At 29.6% G+C, this 20,099-nt stretch overlaps 1 protein-coding gene across 5 annotated transcripts; it reads right to left on the bottom strand.

Moving 5' to 3' along the window:
* Nucleotides 1-289: 289 nt before the first annotated feature.
* Nucleotides 290-10,808, bottom strand: LOC102591762 (probable rhamnogalacturonate lyase B). Of its 5 annotated transcripts, none has more exons than XM_015304017.1 (17): nt 10,410-10,808; nt 9,517-9,714; nt 9,185-9,315; nt 4,578-4,699; nt 4,430-4,483; nt 3,761-3,877; nt 3,476-3,595; nt 3,236-3,371; nt 2,788-2,961; nt 2,528-2,686; nt 2,034-2,140; nt 1,836-1,926; nt 1,591-1,732; nt 1,340-1,499; nt 1,132-1,248; nt 750-876; nt 290-549 (listed from the first exon to the last, which is right to left on the bottom strand). In XM_015304017.1, exons 3-17 carry the CDS (start codon nt 9,245-9,247, stop codon nt 313-315), a joined length of 1,926 nt encoding a protein of 641 aa, XP_015159503.1. In that variant the 5' UTR covers nt 9,248-9,315; nt 9,517-9,714; nt 10,410-10,808; the 3' UTR covers nt 290-312. The 5 variants fall into 5 exon arrangements, with proteins under 5 accessions (XP_015159503.1, XP_015159504.1, XP_015159502.1 ...); XM_015304018.1 differs by lacking the exon at nt 9,517-9,714 and adding an exon at nt 4,822-5,284; XM_015304016.1 differs by having other exon boundaries at nt 9,185-9,714.
* Between the last annotated feature and the right edge of the window lie 9,291 nt (nt 10,809-20,099).

Below are 20,099 nucleotides of genomic sequence, written 5' to 3'. Positions count from 1 at the left end.
TATAGTTTTATATAATTTTTCTTTTTTTTTATAATGACATTGTATAAATTTGAATTAATCGGACTAGTAAATTTCAGACTCCAAATAAGTAACCAAAAAAAAAGTTAGATTCTCAAAGGCCCGAAAAAAGTTGAATTGAAAAAGTATTCATCTTTATAGTAAATAAAAATATATATATTGGATGCTACTTTTCACATTTTTTATTTTAACTAATCTTATGGATCTTATCATTCTTTCACTTTTAAATATAGCGTTTATAATAAATAAATTTAAAAATAAAAGATAAATGAATCCAAGAAAATAACCATCTTATTACTGATGAGGTCCTTCAAAACGAATATAATCATACATTACACCTTCAAAAGGGGAGAGACCGCTTGATTGTACAAGAAAAATTGTGTTTGTTCCTTTGACAAGCAATTTGCCTTGTATTCCAATGCTATAAAGCCAATATAATCCATGAATTCCATGTCTTGCGATCGCATTACTTCCTCCTATATGTCCTGTCGAAAAATGAGGTTTTTGTATTTTTTCATCGTTGACATAAACCTTAAGAAAAAAACAACCAAAAATAAACTTTAGTTAGTTAAAAACATAATATGTTCTAGACTGCTCGAATTCTCTAATAATAATATCGTACTTATATTTATAAAAATATTATCATATCGATAATATTTTTAAAAATCCGAACAACATCACACATGTTCGAAATAAGAAGTCAAGAAATTAAAGGGAATATAAATACATACATGTAGATCAGCTTCATGAGCTGCAGCAAGAGCCAATTGGAGAGTGTAATTTGAGGCAATATTAACATTGGCAAGGTTAAATATAATTTTCCATGAAGTACCTTTATATGTCTTATTTCCTATTTTCCTGCAAAAAAAAAACATCAATTAATCTTTTATTAAAATAATTTATCTAATGATTGTAAAAAAAATGGTCGATATATATATACAGTCGGACCTTTTTATTATTAATTAATAATCATTCATGTTAGGCTTTCTATGGAACTGATCTTTCATGTTATGTTCTATGTACATAACAATAATTTACTAGTCTATAGCAACCAAAACATATTGAAGCAAATGACGTTATTATAAAGAGATTTGATTGTATAAACGAGCTTACCTAGTAACTTGAGCATAAAACCAATCTTTTGAGTAATTGCTAGTCCCAACATTGTAGACAAGATCATTTTTAGGATATAAAACACCATATTGTTCCCACAAACCATATTGTCTAAATCTGCAAACCAAAATTTAGAGTAAATAAACAACAACAAAAATTACAATTAATTAATATTTTAATATATAAGAAAAAAAAAATTGAAACTTACTTAGATTCAGAATTATTTTTGTATTTGTGAACTTTGAATTGTGAAGGTGGATTTGGAATAAAAAATTCCGCAGCAGTTCTATCTGGTATACCAATTTCCCAAATTGTAGCTCCATTTCTTGGAGGTTTATAAATCAAAGTACCTAATTTAATATTTGAACCTATATTTTTGTTCCAAAAAAAATTAGAAACTATGGTTTAGAATTAAGAAACAATAACAAATGAGTAATTAAGAAAGAAAATAAAATTAACCTGGAGTAACTTTTATATTTGAAGTGTATTTGTACTCCCCGATAAAACCTGGAACTGTTGCATACAAGTTATATGTATCGAATATGACATTTTCTATGATGAAGTTTCCTTTATTGTCGGTTTTAGTCCAAAATTGATAACCCTGTAGATTATAAAACGTAATGAAATAAAAAAGATTAATAAATTTACATAATTAAAATTTTCTTCAATTTTTTTTTATAAATATTATATTTAATTAACCTTACTTTGTTTTCTCTTTGCCAAGATCCAGCTTCTCCTGGTGGCCCTAATCCTATATAAGCATTGGATGCTGCCACATTTTGTTTACTGATAAACCTTATAAAATAAAAACACAAAAAAAAATATTAATCGGTTAACAAATAGATATTATTATAACAATAATAACATGTTCGGTATAATCTCATAAAGTGAAAAAGACCTACCTGTCATTAACAAATAGTTGGCCTCTAACAGTTCCTCTTTGATTAAATTTGATGTAGTCTTTTGAAAGTGCAAATTCATAAGGCCAACTTGCAACTTCTTGATTCATCTGTATATTTGGTTAATGTGATTTGACACGAAGTTTACAAAATATGTATAATATATAAAAATGTGACGCCCGGGATAGAAAATAAGCCTTTGAAGAAAGAGTGCACATCACATCTTAATTGAATCTCACATCAAAATAAAGTTAGGAACCTTATTATAAAAATGAGTTCAGAATTAGCGTAACTGCTGAGCTACGTTGTCTTTAGGGTCAAATCCAAAGACACAAATCTAAATGAGATGTCTAGACTCAAAGCAGATAATAGCTTAACAGTTGGATCATGTGAAGTGTTGGAGTTAAAAGGAGTACCAAATATAGATAATGGATTTTTTTTTTCTAAAACGGACTAAAAAGAAAAGTAAGACACGTAAACTGAAATCAAATACATACTCTTTTCTTTGCATCATTCCAAAGTATGGAAGGATTTGCCTTAGCTGCAGCATTTGAATTTAGATACACAAAAACAGGACCAATAACTTTTTTCCATGCTTCTCCTTGTCCAAATTTAATTGCTAAATCCTCTCCAGCATAATGTGTACTACAAAATACCTTGCAATTATAAATAAATAAATAAAAGTTAATTAATATAATTCTACACTAAAAAAAACATTATAGAAATTAATTGAGTAATTAATTAATTAATGACTTACAGTAAGTACAGTTGGACCAACATGTGTAGTAAGATCTTGTTTAAGAGGTCCTCCAATACGATATTCATTACTTGGATTAATCATCCAAAATCCTAATGGAGGATTAGTACTACTAATCCATCCATAAACTTTACCATCTTTATCATCATTTGAATAGAAATACTTGTCATCCACCTACATAATTATATGGGGAAAAAATCATGTTATCGACTATTGTTACCATCAGAAATTGTGATAGGATGAATATGATCATATCTCTCCACGTACCCTTAGTCAAAGGCAATGGTCATGAATATATAGTCAAAAACAAAATCAGTATTTGAAGTTTATGAATTCTGAATTTGAAGGTCGAGTTATGAAGTGGATTATATATACTTATTGAGTTAATTCGCATGATATGAATATGAATTAGTCGAGTTATAAGTTTATTATTATTACAGAATCGTACCTCTCCTTTTAAATCTGGATTAGTCGGATTAGTGAGAAGAACAGCTTCTTTGTAGCCAAGAACTTTGCCTTTGTTTCGATCCACGTCTGTTGGCATGACACGTTGCCTCTCATCAGAAACAACCATGTAATTAAACCTATATACATAGATATACAATGTCAATATACTATATATTTATTTTTTGAAAAAATTATATCTTTATCAATTATTGAGAAAATTTAGATTAAAAAAAATACATACATGTTTGTTTGAAGTCTAAACACAAGCCTGATATTTTGTATAGACGAAATTGGCCATCCTTTTAAACGTTCAACGATCGAATACGTATAAAATCCTGGTGTATCGCGTAGTATTATAAACCTAAAATTAATTCTCTATTAGTCAGTATATTGCTCTAACGACCAAAAGATAACTAGAGAAACAACGTCATTATACAGAAGTTTGATTGTACGTTTTGACAATGTAACATTATTTTTGCGCTATCAGAGTCGTGTAAAATATAATTTTAATAAAAGAAATACTTACCTTTTATCAATGTTTAAGGGAGGTTGATTTGATTGAGAAGCATTCCATTTTCTTTTAAATGAAAGTTCTGTCTGGTTTTCATTGTGAATTATTACCTCAAAACTTGTTCCTATAAACCTGCAAAACCAAAAGTATATTGGACTTAATTTCAATTTTTTATTGTCGTACAGATAGAATCCTTCAATTCTTAATCATCATAAGTCTCGAGGACAAGTCTTGTGAATGACAAACCCTTGATAGAGAACATTTCTTTCTTTAATAAGATCTACGCAACACAAATGTGAACTTATAGTGTCAGTGAGTATCAGACAATTAAAAAATACTATAGTAATAACAAACACATATTTTCAATAGCTTCCATCACAAATTGGCTTATTAGAAATGCTTTCGGTGGAATTTTCTACTGTAACGTTCGTTGGAAATTCACATTTTATAATAGTGAAAATATATCCCCAAAAAAGAGATAACAATAATTTTCAATTATCCATGATGTTACGTACGAATTCAAACTATGAAACTAGCTCTGGTAGAAATGCAAGATAAATCATTACATTGTAGTTCATTCTTTCATTATACCCCAACATAACGAAATTAAAGCTTAGTGTATCGAGCTGTTGTTTTTAATTGTTTTGTCAAACATTAATTCGAGACAAGAAGGTAAAACTTTACTTTTGTGAAAAACTTGAACGAGGGTTAGTGTTACTCCAAACAGTATCCCAATACCTGAAATAGATATAATTAAGTATTATTAGTAATTAATTTCTACATGAAACAAAAATTTAAATAATTAATCAAAGTTTATAGATTAATTAATTACCCTCTATTGGTTTCATCATTTTGGATGGATAATATATTTTGAACTCCACCATATGATATGCCAATGACTTGGCCATCTGGTGTTGATAAAGTAATATTAATGAATCTATTACTTATAGTCACCTGTAAAATTTAAATTCTGAATTTATGTCTGCTATGAATAGGGATCACAAAAATAATTAGCACATAATTAAAAGATGTAAACATATAGAGAAAAAAAATATTTGCTAAACATAGGCTTTTACTTGTTTAGGTTGTTTGTCCAATTTGACTGGGGGCATTGTTGTCAATCTTCGTCTGTTTTAGTCCTTGTGTTATTGCCTTATTTTGATTTTGATCCCTGTGATATCTTACTTCCCAGGTTTAACCTTTAATTAATTATAATCAATTATTTTAGTCCTTCTACTAACGGTGATAACCAATACAAACAGATTTGTTATTTCTGTCAAGGGCAATTATGGCACTTCACAATAAGAAACACTTTTATACCGAAAGCAAAACCTAAAAATATGAAGTTCACAAATCGTTCCATAACATCTTTTCTCATACACAATCATATTCAGCCCTCCACCCTTCTTCCATTAGGATGTCAATCCTCTAATACAGTGATGAAAGTGGCATACTATTTGTTGATTGATGAGCAATTATTCTCTTTAGTTGCATCCCCTCTTATGTGAGAACACAATTTAGCAACTCCTCTTGTTACACCTACAATAATTCAGTGCACTTGTTGAAGAAAGACAAAATCATTTAGCTAGACAATGAAACTCCGTTATAAGAGTGGGCTACAATTCACACCAACGTGTAAGTATTTGATCAATTTATTAATTAGCATAATCTTCAATGTTGATTGATAAAAAGAAATAAAAACCTTAGATTACATGGCAATCTTCGAGTAAATTTAGTTATAAGATTACTAATGCAACAATATAATTTTGTTGGATTCTATATAATCAATCATCTTTTAAAATATATTCTAGATTATAATATGAATATATTGTTATTGTCATTAGCATGTTGGGTCTAATTTTATGCTTGTATTGGTTTTCTGTAAACACAATACAGTGATGATTCTACTTGTATTGGTTTTCTGTTGAATTTGTATCATTTACATTTTTTGTTAGAGCTATTTATTATAGTAACTCTAATACATTCTTTTTTTTTTCCGCACAACAGATGAAGGTGAAGATTCAAATATGTACACTATCAAGCTATATTATAAGGGTTGGTGGGTTTTTGAGCCAGTGATGAACTATGTTGATGGACAGATTGCTTATTATGATTATTGCAAGGGAGATGAAAATTCCATCATTCAAATGAGAAGGTGTATGAAAAGGCTGAAAGTTAATGATAGGAAAGTGAAATTTTGGTTCAAGTCCGGACCTTATTTTGAGACAAATATAAGGCATTTATCAACTGATTTAGATATATATAACCTTGTCAATGAAATGCCTGACAGTAGAGAGGTGGAAATATTTGTTGAGCACACAGATAAGGATCAATGGAACTATGACGTGGTTGATTCTGAGGGGAGCCCATTACAGGACGAAGAAGGTTTGATAGATGTGAATATAATAGAGAAAAGTGATGAGAGTGATGCCACAAGTGAAGAATGTGAGTCATTTCATGACTCTGATTATTCAATGGAGGAAGATGATGTGATTTTTGATAAAACCATCGACTCTACTGTAGAATGGGTTGGTTTCAATGGGAAAAATAAAGATAATCAAGATAAAGAAAAAATTATAGAGCTTGGAGTTGCCTCAAACATGTCGGCTATGTTTCCTAACGACACTCAAGAAGACGATTGTGCTACATCAGATGAGGAGTTAATGAGTTTACATGGAGATTCGGATGATGAAAATCTTAAAAGAACCATTGTTTTTAATCCAACTAGGGATTTGGAGGATCCAAAATTTAAGTTTGCGCTTAATATGATTTTCAGTAATAGCAAAGAATTCAAGTGGGCAGTTGAGGTGCAAGCCGTGTTACAAAAAAAAGACATCAAGTTCAAAAAGAATGAAAGTACAAGATCGAGGGCAACTTGTAAGGTGTCAAATTGCAAATGGTTCATATTTGCATCAAAGGCTAATCAAGATGAACCTTTCAAGATCAAGACAATAGGCCCTGGCCATTCTTGTGGCAATCAAAGAGATAACAAGACTATCGACTCTGGTTTTTTAGCTAAGAAGTACGTAGAAGAATTTAGAATTAATCCAAGTTGGGGAGTAAAAGAATTTCAAACTCATGTGATGAGGGCTCATAATTGTACCATTACTCGAAATCAAGCTTATATGGCAAAGAAGAAGGCATTAGATCTAATAACAGGGACTAAAGAAGAGCAATTTGATATGTTATGGGATTATTGTGCTGAGCTAAGGAGAAGTAATCCAGGGACTACATGTATCTTGAAGTTGGATGAAAGTCCAGAAACAATGGTCAATAGCAGAAAAAGATTTTTAAGACTCTATATGTGTTATGCAGCTTGCAAACAGGGATTTTTAGCTGGATGTCGACCCATAATAGGGGTTGATGGATGTCATTTGAAAGGGCACCAAAAAGGGAGTCAGTTATTGACAGCAGTAGGCATTGATGGAAATGACAACATATATCCTATTGCATTCGCAGTAGTGGAAGGTGAATTGAAGGAAACATGGAGTTGGTTTCTTACACTTCTTGATGAAGACTTAGGAATCTCACAAAATCCTTTTGCATGGACTTTCATTTCTGATAAGCAAAAAGGTCTAATACCAGCATTTGATGAGATAATGCCAGATATTGCGCATAGATTTTGTGTGAGGCATTTACACAATAATTTCAAAACTGAAGGTTTTGGAGGACAAACAATGAAAGATATCCTATGGAAAGCTGCCAGGGCAACAACAGAACCTGAATTCTCCAAGCATATGGAAGAGATGGCAAAATTAGATTCAAAAGCCCCTGAATGGTTTATTAATAAACCTCCCATTCACTGGTCAAGGGCTTTTTTTTCTTCTTTTCCAAAATGTGATGTTTTATTAAACAACTTGTGTGAGTCATTCAACAGTGTACTTCTACATGCAAGAGATAAGTATATTTTGACAATGCTTGAATTAATTAGGATCTATATGATGTCCAGACTTCAAAAGAATAGAGACAAAATGATGAAGTATTGCCAACGAATCTGCCCTAAAATCATGTTAAAGCTAGAGAAAAATAAGGCAAAAGCTGTTGAATGTATTGCCATTAAATCTGACCAATTCCACTATCAAATTGAGGATATCTATCTTAGACTATTCTCTGTCGATCTTAAGGAGAAAACCTGTTCTTGTAGGAGATGGGATTTAACAGGAATTCCTTGTAGTCATGCTATTGCAGCTATATGGGTTAAGAAGGATGAGCCCGATATATATGTTCATGAATGCTACACAGTTGAGCAGTATATGAAAAGTTATAGTCCATCCATCTTGCCAATTGCTAACACTGAGCAATGGCCTAAGACAGGGATTGAACCACCTCTGCCACCCATATATAAAGCACAACCAGGCAGACCAAGAAAACTAAGGAAGAGAGGAATTGATGAGACAACTCAAAAAGAATCAGATTCTAGAAAGCATACCTTGTTAAAAACATCAAGAAAAGGCAGAAAAAAGAAGTGTGGATCATGTGGAAAATTAGGGCACAATAGCAGAAAGTGCCCTATTCTTATGGGAAGTAACCACTCTGAAGTTCAACAACAACCAGTCCATCAACAAGTCGAAAAAGAAGGCCCTTCTACACTTAGTAATGCAGCAACAGAAGTAAGTAATCAAATAAGTTGATTCACTTCACAAGGATAATAACATTAAACATATTTTCTTATTGTAGGTTTCAAACACCATTGTTGAGAGTGTGATATCAATGCAGCCCAGCTCCTCATTTGTTACTGAACAAATTGTAATTACCTTTTCTTGTTCTCGACATATGTTATTTGTATCAAATCTTAAAAGCTGACTTATTTTCTTTGTATATTGTAGGTCAATCAACTTAACAAACAACCAAGGGTATCACAAGATCAATTGAGGAGTTCTGCATTCGTTTTAGAAGAAACAGGCGACCATTCCAGAGAAGGTACAAGACCACTTTTCATCGAGAGAATGGGAAAACAATATGTCCCACCATCAAGATTACAAGAAGCACTTTCTCAAAGTAGCAAGAGATTGAGAAGTAACCCACAAGCCAAAAAGAAAAATGTTCCTTGAACAAAGAAGTTACAAAAAATTGATGACAATATGTAGTTGAATTAGAGCTAGTTTTTTCTCTGTGACTTTAAAGTTAATCATGCTCATGGCTGATTGAAGTTACTAATTTAGAAACTTTGGATCAGCTTTAAGTTAAAAAATAATCAGTTTACTGAGTTGCTTTAGCCTATCGATTTAATTTCAAAGAGCACCAAAATCATATAATTTTATGTCTAATTAGAACTTTATTTCCTTGATATAAATCTCAATTAACAATTCAAAAAACTAAGTGCATTTCACAGGTTATCTCAATTGATTCTCAACGTATACCTAAATTGAATACTCACTACCAAATTAGTATAGTATCTGAGATGCTGAAAAAAATTAAGAGAGGAGAGAGGATTATTACCACTAATACAAAGCGTCCTTCAATTACGAGAGCAGGCTTGTGGAGATCTCTATAAATGTTCATGTAGAGAGATGTACCACCTTATCTCTGTTGCAATTCTTTCTAAAAGTTATTACAAACACTCACCAAACCTGAAAACAACAACGCAATTAGCTTGAAATAGTCAACGCCTAATCCAGGATATGATTAGAGGAAAAAAGCAAGTGAAAGATGTGTAATAAAAAAGTAGACATATAGTTATCGTGTGCATTGATAATCAACTCACAAACTGCTCCTTTGTTTTCCCTCAAGAGGTCCAAAATAGGATCAGTAATGCTATTGTTCAAGATTACCTTAGTCCCTCAGACTTCATCACGTGGTCCTTTAACCCCAATGGTATCTTCTCAACCTAATCAGCCTATACAATCATCCTACACAAATTTAGGGAAGGCAACAAAGTGGCTCACATACTAGCGATGGAAGGATGTAAAAGAGCCACACTAAATGAAGTAAAGTTTTTGCAGCTCCCTCCAACGTGGACTGAAGAAGCCCTATTACAAGATAAAGAAGGAGGAGTTATTAGTAGAAAGTCTAATCTAGCAGTTTGTAATTACCTAGCCAAACTGGGCAATTTTAGTATCTCAAGGACAAATGTACAAACTAGTAGTTTTTTAGTATTCTTGGATGTACCTTCATATTTCACTGCCAAATAACAATTTAGTTTTTTCAAGGCCCACCTTTCTCTCAATACGCCAAGTCTTATTTTGCTCTTAATTACATGAGTAACTAAGGAGAAACATAGTATAGGTTGAGGTTTATGACTAGCTATGAATACAGCATACAGGTCTTGCCGTCTTGGTCGACAAACATGATTGTAGGAGATTCTAATTGACATTTTTGAAGAGACAAAGAGCAATTTAGGTTGTCACTTGTTTAACTTCTTTCAGCTCCAATAACAATTCAAAATTATAAAGAAGACTATGATTAATTCATAGATTTCACAATTCATATTGCAGAAAATGATTAATTCTAAAGTTGAAAAGCCAATACTAATTGTTACTGCAATTTTACCCACCTTAATCTTGAGCTCATAATTTTTTTGTAAGAAAAAGTTTCAGATATCAAATCAGATAAAACACTAATTTCCTTAATCAAAAAATTAGATAAAAATAATAGAATTCAAAAATAAAAAACTTGATCGAAGCCTGTAAAAAGAAGATGGAAGAGGGACGAAAAGAAAGTATACCTCTGCCTCGAATAAAAAAATGGCTAACACAAATCAAAATTTGACATAATTTGAGCAAAAATCACTCCAATATGAGCTCCTCTATGATTTTTCTCTTGAAATTTCATCAAGAATTGATTAAATTTTCTCATTTGAAGAGAAGTTAAAAATCTACAAAGACATGGAGAGAGAAAGAGCTTTAGAAAGTAATATTATAAACACTTAACTTTTACAATTCAACACTTTACTTTGGACAGAACAATTTCTTGTGAAATGTGTTTGTCACGTGAATCTGATTTTTTTTTAATATAATATTATGTGAAGTGCCATAATTGCCCTTGACAGAAATAACAAATCTGTTTGTATTGGTTATCACCGTTAGTAGAAGGACTAAAATAATTGATTATAATTAATTAAAGGTTAAACTTGGGAAGTAAGATATCACAGGGATCAAAATCAAAATAAGGCAATAACACAGGGACTAAAACAATTATTTTCCCAATCACATTATACTAAAAAGGTCAAGTAACTCTCAAAAATCATATATCTTGTATATAGTGTCAAGAAACATGGATTAAGAAATTGAAACGAAAAAAGGTCAAGGACAATTTTGACCATTTTCCATTTCTATCGAGGGATAAAAATGCTCCTCAATCAATTTTTAACGAGAGACAAAAATACTCCTCGATAAATAGTATAAGGGCAATTTTAACCATTTTCCGTTGAATAAAAATTTAGAGACTTACCCATTGTGAGGATGACAATCAGCTACAATGAATAACAACAAAGCAACCATATATCTCCACATTTTCTGCATTTTCACTTTAAAATAAAAATCAATACATTCAAATAAAAATATCAAATTTGAATCATTTATCTAATAATATCACAAAAAGAAAAAATTGCTAGGTGATTTTTATAATCTATCAATTTTTTTTTAGTGAACAAAGTTACTCGATACTGTAGGTTACATACCTCTAATTTGCTAATTTTTTGTATATGTAATAATATGATATTTTTACTGTATTAAGCTTATATATAAGCTTTGAAATTGCTCATTAAATTAGATAATTTTCCTTAAATATAAATCTTAAAAGAGATTATAGTTGACCAATGAAAAGAAAAGAAGCAAAAGTCATTTATTTTCTAAATAAAAGTCAATTAATAGTAATTTACCTAAAAACATAACAGGAAATACTATTACAATAAAGATGTCAAATTAATTTTTTCATTAGACGATTTATCTTCCTATATGTTCTACATTTCAAGAAAAATAAAATATTGTCAGTTCATATATAATATCGCGATAAATTGAGGTTTAGTAATAGATACGCGCAAATACACTGATTATCTGCACAGATACAATTACACAAAGATATTGTATATGCAAAAATACAGTTATTAAGTGCATGAATATAACACGTGAATAATGTATATACTCATAGATACAATCTGCACAAATACAATTACCCAAAGATATTGTATACATGAAAATACAATTATTAAGTACACAAATACAACACGCAAATAATGTATATTTCCGCTATATATATACTATATACCTCTTGATACAATGTATTCCTCTACATTTTAGAATTAAAATACTACTACGTTTCGTAATTAAGTAAGATATCGATATATTTTTTGAAAATCTAAATGCAAAAAAAAAATATTTTTTAGGAATTTTTTTTAAAAAATGATTCTGACAATGGAGGTCTTGTCATACAAAGTGCAGGCCTGTGGATGAAAGGGCCTGAGCAAATTGGGCCCTATTCTAATGGCCCATTTTTATTTGCTGTTATTAAATCTGCAATCCATTAGATTATGCATATATATAGATTGGACATTTTGACATGACACTCACTCATTAGCAGCCAAGTATTAAAAAGTTCCAACTTCCAACCTGACACACTTATCTTTAAAAAAAGAAATCGATGAAAGAAAATTCGTAATCGCTATTCTTCGAGTGTACACGAGGTAAATCATGCTTTTATGGTATAGTTTGGAAACTACATAGGAGAAGTAAATTAGACAAGTTACGTGTGATGAATTTGATTCAGAAGACCAAAATTCTTGGTATCGTAAGTAAGGGGTTTCGAACTTGAGACCTCCATTATGAAAGTCGCAAGTTGAATCATTTGAGCGACCCCGAAGAAGGAGAAAAAAATAGTAGTTTGCATTTTATAGAAGTGACTATAGTTTGTGTGAGATATTTTTTTACTTCACGAGCAGTTGGATCTGAATTTTATATTTTTGAATTCACATATACCGGTTTTATTAACTTGTGAAATAAAATTTAAAAAGATATAATATGACATGACTTTCATTTAGTCGAAACTTCAGTATAGATATTGAATATTCGGAGAAAAAAAAAAGTTGTAGTTTGCTCCTTGCATATGGACAATTAAGTTGTGATGAGGATTGCGGTGGTTATATAACATTATTATTATTATTATTATTAATAATATTTATTATATGTTTTCGGTTGTAGGTGATGAATTAAAGTGATATAATATAGTAATATTATTTGTTGGCCATAACATAACAACAAACAAACTAATATAATGACGATTTCACCCATAAGACTTTTTGGAATAGTGATGAAATGCTTCATGAAAATATGATAACGATAAGGTTTGGTAGTAGTAATATCTTTGGATTTTATATAACTTCTTTTCTAAAAATAGAAAAGAAAAAAAATAACAAGAAACAATAAAGGTTAAGAAGGTAGGATTATATATAAATATATAAATCATATATTTAAAAACTATCGTAATTTCTAAAGATCAAAATAATCAGATATCATAGAGTACAAAATTTTTCGAAAGAATAAGATGCTATGAGGTGAGAAGGAAGCTAAAATCCTCAATTTACAGAAATTCCAAATCTTTTTTTTTCCTACAAATAAATAATTAGTTAAATATAAAAAAGATTTATCTTTCTTTATTTATGATTTTGTTATTAGAATCTGAGCTTCAATTAATTTTTTACTAAGAGCGAAAGAAATTGTTATCATTCTATAGTTTTACCACATTACTTATTTTAGTATTGTTTTTCACCTAATTAAGACGTTTTATTTTGGAATCTGATAAACTATGAATAACAATACATTAGTTCATATAATCTCTTTCGATTTTTTATTTTTTTTTGACAAGATGGATAACTAATTTTCTCCAAATAAATAATATAAAGTCAGCTACATTTTCTTTAATAAAAGTTTGGCCCCGCTACAATAGAAAATCCCTATTCTACGCTAACAATTTATCATAAATATTCTTCCCTTAACATTTGGCAATGTATTAATAATAAAATAATTCAAACAAGAAACTATGCTTTATGATCAATTAAAAGATTCTTATATTTGTCACAGAAACTAGTCAAACTTTTGCTAGTGAAAATCAATGAAGGTTTCAAAGTGAAAGTGGCATTTTTTATCTCGGGTTCGAGTTTTAGGGTATGAAATAATTCACCTCTCTTTGAACGGAGCCTTACGCTATACGAATACAAAATAATCGGACTTCAATACATATACAAAACATCAAGTGGAAAAAAGCGACATTTAGGTTTTATTCTATTTTTTAGAATTGGTGTAAATATAGTCCTCGAGAAATTAATCTTTCGAACTGTTTTACCGCTTCTTGTATTTCTCGTATATTAATCAATAATACTAATTTATTGCTTATAGACTATAATTGAATATTTGAAATAACTTACAAATTTATAGATAATCAACAATACTAATTTATTGCTTATAGACTATAATTGAATATTTGAAATAACTTACAAAATTATAGATAATTGTCTAATGTTTACTCAAGAAACTATTATTATGTTGAAAGCGAATTTTTAAGTCGCGATTTAAAAGGTTCATAAATTAAAATATAATTATTTCACCAAAGGGAATAGTCGATGAATATTTCACAAGTGAAAAGGATATAAAAAGAAAAATAGGAAAAAAATATTTAATTAATTTAAATTTATGAAAAGGTCCTTAATATTTTCTTTTTAGAGGATTTAGTCACTAATGTTTTCAAGTAGTGCATGGAAAATGACGTTGTGATGGAATCCAATATTTGAAAATTGGAATGTTCGTCATATCATAGTCTAAATTAATAATTGATTTGTAGACGTTCCACTCATAATTAATGAGTGTCACAATGAAATTATTTTTTAAAACTAAAAAATAAAAATGGACCCCCTTTGTCCTTTCGGGAAAAATGAACAGTCTGATGTACAAATCATTCCATGTTATTAAAATTCGAAAAGAGCCGCATCTATGGTGTGCCATGAGTCGATGAAGACAACCTATCGTAATTCAAGTATAAATAGTTGCTTCCACGAGTCAAATTTGTCACTTATAAATCACACAGAGACAACTTTACTGTTCAACCAGATTTTTTAAAATTTAAATCGCTATCACTTCCATTTTCTTGTGGGTCAACTTCCCTATTATTTTCAAGGTGATTTCCTCAATCATGTCAATTTGGTATGTAGACTAATTCATAAATATTAAGTTATATACTAATCTAACATTATTTAATTTAATTAAGTACCGTTTATATAGTTTAATTAATTTATTCACCACTTATACATTTGGTGGGGTAATCTCCTCTTTATTATTTTATTTATAGAAGTCCCTGCCGGCAAAAATATTATTAATGGAACAAATTAATTATTAACAAGTAGGTTAATAAAATAGAATAAAGTAATTATTAAATTATAAAAGTCACATTATTAAATGATATGGACGTATACGTAGTTACGTGCATTAAGGCTTTTAAGCTAAGATGGTGATTAAAATTCTATTTTAAAGGGTTAATTAATAATTGATCAAATATACTTTTTTTTAAATTTATTTATTGAGTTATAAAAGGGACATCATGATACTTTCTCTAATTAAATTCTATTTAATTTCCATTAATAAGTTTATTTATAGGACGACAACAAAAAGGTAGAGTAAATTTAATTAGTAGTTGATTAAATTGATTAAACTAATTAATGTGGTTTGCCGTCCAGGTTAGGCCTGCTTTAGTACAAGAAACTATTTTTTTTCTACATATTTAAACATAAGTTTGTGTTGTATTTTTCAAGGAAGTTTGTAATTTCCATAAGATTTTTGCCTTTCATAGTTCAAATTTTAAAGAAAATATTATTGAATCGGATTTACTCATTAGGGTACCAATTAGGCAATTAGTTATTTAATTACCTAAGTAACGTATTAGATTACTATTTATAAATATATCAGTATAGGTGTTGAGAAAAAAATATGTTTTTATAAATAGATGACGGCTAACTAGGATTTACAAGAGAGAAGATTACCTGCATTTCTTAAAATGAATTTAAGTTGTGAAAACCAAGGATTTACTTTGTTTTTTTATTTTAAAAGAAGGCTCGACAAAGGGAAGGAGGTGTGACAGACAATGGAAAAGAAAGACGCTTTGAAAGATTGAGATATTTTTTCATCGAAAATAAAAAAGATCGAGGATGGCCTATATTGGGTGATATCCGAAGAAAACACACTTTTTAACTGCCTCAGTATAATTGTGGGGTCCAATGAGAGCTTGGGCCCACTATAGAAAAAGTACCTCTAGGCTTTCACGAATAATTGGAATTATTGAAGAAGCTCTTTATACGATAGTAGTATCTTCATTAGCCAGAAGGAACTAATCTCCTCTAGTGTTAATCAAAGAATGAACAGTAAAAAGGTTATTGTGCAGGATAGATAGATGTAGCCTAATGACTTTAATTTTACGATCGATAACTCAAGTCGCGATTGAAAAGTATTCGCTTCTGCATGAAGAAACAAGTAAATCTCCTAAACCAACAATTATGTTGAAATACTTCATCTTCCATAGAGGATTGTGTCTATGTATCACTTATGATCGGATCTTGAAATGCTGCCTATGTTTAAAAAAAATTGTGACGCCCATGATAGAGGGCAAATCTCTGAATTGTGACGCCCATGATAGAGGGCAAATCTCTGAAGAAGGATACATGATATTTCGCCTTAAGGTAAATTCGGAATCTCACATCGAATCAGGAGAAGAAAGTTATAAACAATCAAATATGAATGAGGTAAGAATCATCTATTGAAATATCCAAGAAATAAATCTATACGGACTCATGTTCAAAGTAAATAATATCTTAACAGTTGAACCAGAATCGTTATGGGGAGTTTCACTAATTTAGTCAAAGAATTAATAATGGAAAAGAAAAATAAAATAAAATTTATGACCAGCCTGGACTTAGACTTTGTGAGTCTTTGCTGGCAAAATAGACAACTCATGAAGAAATCATGGCTAACAAAAATTGGATAACGAAAATAATTTACACCACAAAGTTAACTTTATGAAAAACGAGGTCAAAGGAAAAATCGATTTTTTTGTTTGAAATTTCTTCGTTTGTACTGAATCGTTTGCCTAATTAAATTAAATCATGTTTCACAAAAACCTATATGAATTGTACATCATAGTATTATTATTATTATTACCATACAAATTGGTCAACTCATGTGAAAATTCAACATTTTTTTTCGTACAAAGTACAAATTTTATTGATACTTAACTAATTTCACAATCATTAAATAGAAAGTTACACGTTCAAATATCCTTTAACACATTTTGGCGACTCAAGTCAAAGATTATTTAATTTAATTCTCTAATTAATTTCCTTTAGTGAGTCGTCTTTTATTCATAAATAAAAATAATTAACAACTTGTTTGGATGGTTGTTATCTATTGTACTGTGTTGTTAGTTTAAATATGTTATTTGTTGTGATTGTTCTTTAAATTTTATTGAATCATATCGTTTTTTAATTATTTAAATATTTAGTCAAATATACTCTAATTTTGCTAGCAGGAAAGTGTAACGTCCATGACGGAGGACAAACATTAGAGAAGGGGTATCGTATAATTGGAGTTTTGAATCAAACAATCTTTTAGTTTTTCATTTTTTTAAAAAAAAATCATATTGAAAATGTGATAAGAATAATGAGAGGTATTAAGTTTTTCATCATTCTAGCGTCGAGTCATTTTCCTGCCAAACCTTTTTTATAGCTACATATTACACCATAAGCAATTTCCACATTCAATTGAACAAAAAAAAATTTAGAAAACTTATAAGAATAAGTTCAGAATCAACTTTTAAGTTGTCTTTTGAGTTAAACTAAGGGTCAAGTCCGTGTGAATCTGAACTCAAAACAAATAATATCTTAACAGTTAAATCAGAATCGCTACAGAAGAAACATAATATATATATATGAACTTCATAAAATGTTACTACTATTTAAGTGTCACATTCTAGTTGAAGTGAGATGAGCCATAACTTGAAGAAAGGTGAGGTGTCAAAATAATTATTCTTTTGTACTACTTTTAATAGATTCCTTTTATGTCATTTTCAAAATACGTATAAATTTATCGGTTCATATAAATATTATATGGAGTATATATTCTATTTATATATTTTCATTTTGATCATCATTACACCTTCATGCTTTAGCCAGCCTGTTATTTCAAAAAAATAAATTAGACTTTATTTTATTTTATATAACATTCTTTTATTTTAATTTAAAAGAAAATTAATTTTCTATTATTTAAAAACTTTTGTAATTTAATATCCATTTTTATCCTAAAAGACATATTCTTAAAGTCACATAAATTTTCATGAAATGTGTACAACGTCGGTTCTAAAACTATACTATCTTCATATATATATTGAGTTCATTTTTCATAAATTTGATTTTCCGTTAAATATCGTCATATAAAATTATTAACTGTATGAGAAAATCTCATATTTATAATTAAAAAGCTACATATTAGATGTAAGGATTTTCTTAATAACGAGAGATTTTTGAGAAAAATTATGTGAACTTAGTTTGAAAAGAATTTTGATTGAATTTACCTTAACAACTATTATTAGATCCAATAATAATTTATGTAGCTAATAAAAACATGACAAATCGGTCTTTGGAGATAATTCAGTTGGTTTGGAGGGTGGTTATCCATATAAATGATTCGAAATATACTTTATGAGTCGAGCTTGTCATATGAGGCTTGCTTCGTGCCGTTTACATTCATTGAATACACAATGGGGGGTTTGCCCAATATGTCCAGACTATATCGGGGTTCCAAAAATAAATGACAAACTAATCGCATGTGATTTACTTTTACCGTGAAAAAGTTTGACTAAAGACGCTATGATATTAGAAAAAACTATCTCTAAACTTCGATGGACTAAGATGCTCGACCATACAGATAGAACACAAAAATCTCAATAACAGACTCGTAAAAAATGATAACAACTTATGAAACTCAATTCGAATTAGAAAGTAATATCACACTATATTAAAAATATTTTCGATCTAATTTATTATTAAAAAAATATTTTATATTTTTTAATATTATTTTATATTTTTTATTTTATTTTAGGATAGTATTATGAAATTTAGGAGAGTAACATGGGAAGGAGGGACCAGAATGAAAGGGAAAATGGGAAAATAGCAGAATCAATCACATGGCTAAATGGACCAATATAGTGCTAGACGTGTCAGTACGGCGTCGTTCCCTTACTGTATTTTTTTCAGTGGGTAGTGGGATGTGGCCCCCACACCTTTTTTTCTTCTAAAAAAATTGATACGTCGTATAGTCGTCCATCGAAATAATACTGCTTCCGCTTTACTTTGTTTGTTTCGTTTACGAATATAACAAAAATATCTTTAATTTTGTGGTATTTGGTATGTCGTGTAAAAAAATTGAAATTAACGAATTGTTAAGAAGGGAAAAAAATTATTCTTATTGAGAGTGATTGTGCGAAGAACAAATTGAAACTAAATGAATAACTGATAAATATGACTGAATAGACCAATATGTATATGTGATACTGATTGATTTAATAAAAAAAGAAATCGTAAAATTTGTAATCTAAAATATTCTTTCGTCATTGTATTAAGTGAATTTTTATTTTTATTTTCTCTTAAAATGATTTTAAAAAAATATGTTACGTAAATTGAAACGAATATTTTTTTTTAATGTACTATTCCAATAATATACAAGTTCACCGCCCTTGTCCAAAGGCTCAGCCGCAGGCCTAGGCTTTTTATATTTTTGTGTTCAGTAATTTTCTTTTTTCCTTCTTATATAGTATAGTACTATGTGGCCGACGTTATTTATACGAGAGATATATAAATGAAAATATCATAAAAATTGTTTTAAGGTGTTATTTTTAAAATTATGATATTAAATATCAGATTAAACTCAATTCATTAGGTTTCATCATCTATTGTCCATGCTAAAAATGTCGAATTTTGAATATTCAGGGCGTTCAAATCTCACATTAGAGCTCTTAGAGAGAGATAATATTTTTATATGATTTTGATCAGTTACTATCTCATGAAATAGTTTTTGTACGAAGAATTTTAGTAACTGAGTTAGTTGACTTAGCAGTGGCGGAACCAACATTTTTAATAAGGGGATTCGAAATCTGAAGAAATAAACACACAAAATAGTTGAAGGGGGTTCGACGTCTACAACATACACCTAAAATATTATTTTAATTATATATAAATGCTATAATTTTCCGTCAAAGGAGGTTCGGATGAACCCCTAGCAATAAGGTGGCTCCACCACTGGTTCACTGTTTAAACTTTCACCAAGTCAATAAAGAATAAGAATTTGATTTCTCATCTTCTAATCCACCCTCTACCCCCCCCCCCCCC

Source organism: Solanum tuberosum, unplaced genomic scaffold, assembly GCF_000226075.1.
Source record: "Solanum tuberosum cultivar DM 1-3 516 R44 unplaced genomic scaffold, SolTub_3.0 scf00505, whole genome shotgun sequence".
In the NCBI taxonomy this organism is placed as follows: domain Eukaryota; kingdom Viridiplantae; phylum Streptophyta; class Magnoliopsida; order Solanales; family Solanaceae; genus Solanum; species Solanum tuberosum.
The sequence above is the reverse complement of the archived record's forward strand: the minus strand, read 5'-3'. Positions and strand labels throughout refer to the sequence as shown.

Bases quoted from the DNA above. Each gene is read 5' to 3' on its own strand.
- LOC102591762 (XM_015304016.1), bottom strand. From the start codon at position 9,247: ATGAACATTTATAGAGATCTCCACAAGCCTGCTCTCGTAATTGAAGGA. The intron at 2,962-3,235 runs GTACGATTCTGT...ATAATTATGTAG, and splicing joins ATCCAGATTTAAAAGGAGAG to GTGGATGACAAGTATTTCTA. The intron at 1,733-1,835 runs GTAAGGTTAATT...TATAATCTACAG, and splicing joins CTTGGCAAAGAGAAAACAAA to GGTTATCAATTTTGGACTAA.